Genomic DNA, 4,772 nt, shown 5'->3' on the forward strand with positions numbered 1-4,772 from the left:
TTATTTTTTTGGAGACGAGAGGGTAAAATTAATCTGGATAAGGTATTACGAGCGATAGCACTAACCCCAAAGCTTTTATTTATTTCAAAAGTGCTACATCATGCACAAACATTTATTTAGTTTTGAATACAAAGATAGTAATAAGGTTTCTGGTTTTACGAAAATTGGTGTGTTACATGAGTTGATAATGTCATAATGGTACCTAACAATCACATCATTCCTATCTTGAATAGATCGAGCAACACACGTTTTCATTTCTTGAATTCATAAAGTAACCACAAAACATGCAATGTAAATCACCATATAATATATCACAATTCACAGAGATTAACAATTCTCAACAACATATCATAAAACATCGTGCAGACAACAGTAATGGGAAATTAACCAATTGATTTTACTCTATAGACCTCCGAAGTTTCTCTAGCGCGCTTCATACTGGACAACTGCATCGTTCAAGTAAAACAAACATATGTTAATCCAGAAGGGAAAAGACAGTCATACAATCAACAATTCAAGTTCACAATCCCATAAAGCACCACCAAGATCCAAGATGATGCTGCTATTAGATAGAAGTATTATAGCATAGCAATGGCCCATTATTGCATTGATTGTGTGAAAACGAAACTTTCATGATCAGCTGCATCACTGATGATGGGGGCAACAGAAAGTCCTAGCAAGGTGATGTGCATTTAATCAATTAAGATTCTTTTTCACACGGTTGAAGATCTCTTCTACAGTCATCTTTAAAAAACCAGTCTCATTCCCCATGTAAAAATAAACCTCAATCCTCAAGTGTATTCCTTACCTATTACAACTGACACTGAAATTGAAGTATTATAACAAAAACCAATCATTCTTTAACCAAAAAAACAAAAATAAAACCAGTCACATATGTATGTATGTGTATGCATGTACATATGTATGTATATGGTCTTCCATTTTACTATATCATCATGACATTTGGACTCGGAACTGTATTCTGACGGTGGTCACTTATCCCAATTTTTAACTTCCCTTCAGCTTACATACAACAAACCAAGCCACAAATTAGTGAATCCTATCATACTCAAAGAGCATAAATGAGAAACTTCATGTCAAACCCAGCAAGGAAGAATGTTCATACTCAGTTTACAAATTGGGGACTTCTTGTTAAACCAAGCTAGCAAGTAGCAACAATGTTCATCCTCAAAGCATTTAATAGTTAATACACTTGCATAAATAAATATTGTGTAGCTCAGCGAAGGCAGGATTCTTACAGTAGAGCCATTAAATATTAATTCTCAATATATCAATAATCACTGAAATTCTCATAGTCACATCTTGGTGCCTAAAGATAAAATGCTATCTCTTTCCGTTAAAAGATTCCGTAACGTCCCAACTTTGTAAATACATGAAACTTATAGTATAGAACGTTCTACAATGATCAAGATAGTGATTTTGACTATATTTAAAATTATAATAGAACTGTTATACATTGATACTCAATAAATTAGTATCCCGACTTGTGGCATAAAGATAAAATATTACTCTTGATACGAATTTTAGTTAACAGATTCTCGTCGTCCCAAGGCTATTAATTCATACTATTAATTTGGAGTAATAAAGTAGTCACATTGCCACAGAAAGATAAATTACTACCCCATAAATTAATACCTATTTCAGTTCAAACACTCTGTCGTCCAACCCCAAATTGTAGAACTTATACCACAAATTACAGAATTATTGAATGTACCATGATTTAAGATGTGAAATCGAAACGATAAGAGAAACGAAAAACAGGCAACAATAAGGCAGAATAAGAAAAAGGGAAATAGTAATACTTCTGCGGGTGCGTTTCTTGTAGAGGATGCGATAACCACATTCACGGCACTGAATCACATCCCCTGGCTTCAGCGTGTTCTCCTGCCCACAATCTGCAAAGCCCATAGTTCAATTTTGTCATTCAAACAAATCAAAGGAAGCGAATAAAACAAAAATTAAACGCATGGAATTGAAACAAACGATGGCCCCTATTCGAGTAATAGGATCACCTCCGCAGATGTAGTTTACGGGTTCGGGCTGCGGATCCATAGTGGATTGAACGGAAATGTGGATTTAGGTTTTGAAGTCGTCGCGCGCTGAGCAGAGAATGAGAGGTGGGTGGGGTTCCGATCTGAGAAGAGAGTCGAGAGAGAGAGACTCGAGGGAGATGGCAAGGCACGGCGGCTTTGCCGCTACCTTTCAGCCACGGTGAGAGAGAGATGGACGGAGGCGGTGATTCTCTGTTTTGAACCGAGAGAAGGGAGAACCGAGAGGTAATGGTTGCCGCCGCTTGCTCCGGCGAGCTCCAGCGGCCGTGAGTTCGAGCAGTCGAGAGAGACAGTCGAGAGTTGAGGGAGAGTGAGAGAAACTGATGTGAAGGTGTGTATGCGTGTGTGTGCGGCTGATAGGGGGGAGAAGAAGGGAAGGGAGTGTTGGGCTAGGGTCTTGAGTGTTGGGCTCCTTATTTGGGCTTTGTTTCAGTGGGCCCAGATTTGCTTTAATTTTTCAGTGGGCCGATTTCTTCTATTTATTCAGCTGGGCCTGGTTGTTTTTAAAAAGAAAGAAGGGAAGGAAGCTTGGGCCAAGTATTTTATTGAATAAATGTTTTGGGCCCTTATTTTATTTAAGGACTTTGGACTGCCTTCAATTTATTTAATTGGGCTGTCTTATGTTTTATTAATTGAACTATTATTGGTTTGATTAATTTATTTAAAGGATAATTTTCATAATAATATTATATTATTATTATGTGCGTATTTTAAGTAAATTACTTATTATATGCTAAGCATGACATGAAATTGCATTATATTTTGCAATAAAGTATTTATGATTTAATTGGTTTTAATTATAATTCCAATTATTAAAGAAAGTCGAGTAAGAATATTGTTGGTGTTCTTAACTCAAGAGAAATGTTTTCAATTATTTATTCATTAAATTTTGAAAACCCGGCTAAGTGAATCATAGAATATTAAGCACTTCACCGTGACTTGAGTTTAGATTTAAGAGACCTATTAAGAATAGATTTCTTGTAGGCCTTGAGCATCAGGAGGATTAGCACTACTATTCCGATTCAGAGATAAGGTTAAACGACAGGCTTTGCCTAGACAGGTGGGCTTATTTTCCAAATATATGATTGAGCTAATGAGCTTAAATATTCGTGAAATATAAACTGTTTATCCAATAAAATATTTATATATACTCTACCATGTTTAAGGCTCGTGCAGTTAATCAATTGAGATTCTCTTATGACCTAACACGTTGTTTGAGAATTGTGTACACTTGTTAGCTGACTCGGTGGGTTGATCTCCATCGGGCACTAACCAGAGGCGTAACTCACCCCTATATTTATATATATGCATATATAGGGAAAAGTTCTGAAAGAATTTAGTGCCCCAAATTACCACAAGTAATAACTGTGAATTCGTAAGAGTAATGTTAGCAGGAATGTTGATAACAGGATGTTAATAACATTCAAGCTAACATGCAGCGGAAATTAAAGAACATACATGAATACTTTTTCACGGATTATATCACTATAATCCGCGAGTGCCTCAAGGCTAAAAACACTATGATCATCAACAATACAGAGTACAGATTTGAGATCTCTTGTAGATCTATCTTTACAGAATGACTGCCTAAGATAAATCAACCTATCTACTCACTGCACTAGAATGTTGAATCAACACGGAACCAAAACACCCTGCTACGCTCCAATGGCCTTGTACTTCAATTCCTGCCCTTGACATCCCGTCAATACAAAGTGAGACTTTACAGATTAGCTGCCTAAGCCCCCTTTGTCAAAGCAATCCTTGAAGAACCGGTATCACATTTGCAACAGGAATGTTGAAACAACACAGCCGAATAACTCGGACAAAACAGTCTGCTACGCTCCGATGTCCTCGATCTTCAACCCTTACCCTTGACCTCCCGTCAATACAGAGTGAGCCTTTACAGATGGGCTGCCTAAGATTCCTCCGTCAAAGCAAGGTTTGAAGAACTGGTGTCATGTTTGCAGCAAGACAAAATGACGAGTTGGTTGTGAGCGAATGTTAGGTCGGTGAAAACGCACTCCCAAAACGTAAGGATGAATGAGGCTTCTTGCTGCTTTTATAGACCTTCATGTCGTGGTTAGTTTCCTCCACTTCCCACTTCCAGAAGCTTCCAATAACCGTTGCAATCCACCTCCGAAAACTGCTAGTCGACCAGTCTGGAATGTTGGTTGAAAGATCATGGCTCCTTAAAAGTAGGAACTAACACCCCACTACTTTGGACCATGAATAACCGTCTTTCCACTTATTGAAAACGTGGTCAACAAGCATAAAACCTTTATTTCACAACCAAAGAATAATAAAACGTGAAAGGAAGGTAAATATTAAATATATACAATTACCAATAGAGAGTCAAAGTATGGAGTCAAGGCAGACTCCGGAATGTTGGTTGAAACCCAGAAATGTTGACACCATGAATGTTATCAACATTCCACCCAACATTGAAACACGAATGTTATCAACATTGGTCCCAACATTGTCGTAGTCAACATTGACTCTAACAAGTTCTATTGAGAAGTGCAAATAATTTGAGAAGTGAGAAATCATCCAAGTCATTTATTTTCAAAAATCTGATCGCTATAATCAGCCTAGATTTATGCGTGTGAATTATATTACAAGGATACAATTGTAAAATTCATACACACACTAACCAATTCTTATTATATATCAATATTATCTTACATTGTTCTATTTTATTTT

General features: G+C 37.0%; 1 protein-coding gene across 1 annotated transcript; it reads right to left on the minus strand.

Annotated features, from left to right (window-relative positions):
- Positions 1 to 285: 285 nt before the first annotated feature.
- Positions 286 to 2,458, minus strand: LOC130999391 (DNA-directed RNA polymerases II, IV and V subunit 12). The gene is made up of 3 exons (XM_057924926.1): positions 2,034 to 2,458; positions 1,824 to 1,916; positions 286 to 446 (listed from the first exon to the last, which is right to left on the minus strand). Exons 1-3 carry the CDS (start codon positions 2,071 to 2,073, stop codon positions 424 to 426), a joined length of 156 nt encoding a protein of 51 aa, XP_057780909.1. The 5' UTR covers positions 2,074 to 2,458; the 3' UTR covers positions 286 to 423.
- Between the last annotated feature and the right edge of the window lie 2,314 nt (positions 2,459 to 4,772).

This window comes from Salvia miltiorrhiza, chromosome 8 (genome assembly GCF_028751815.1).
Source record: "Salvia miltiorrhiza cultivar Shanhuang (shh) chromosome 8, IMPLAD_Smil_shh, whole genome shotgun sequence".
In the NCBI taxonomy this organism is placed as follows: Eukaryota; Viridiplantae; Streptophyta; class Magnoliopsida; order Lamiales; family Lamiaceae; genus Salvia; species Salvia miltiorrhiza.

Coding starts and splice junctions, on each gene's coding strand:
- LOC130999391 (XM_057924926.1), bottom strand. CDS start 2,073: ATGGATCCGCAGCCCGAACCCGTAAACTACATCTGCGGAG. Junction 1,917..2,033: donor CGTAAACTACATCTGCGGAG/GTGATCCTATTA, acceptor TGGGCTTTGCAG/ATTGTGGGCAGGAGAACACG. Junction 447..1,823: donor CAAGAAACGCACCCGCAGAA/GTATTACTATTT, acceptor TGAACGATGCAG/TTGTCCAGTATGAAGCGCGC.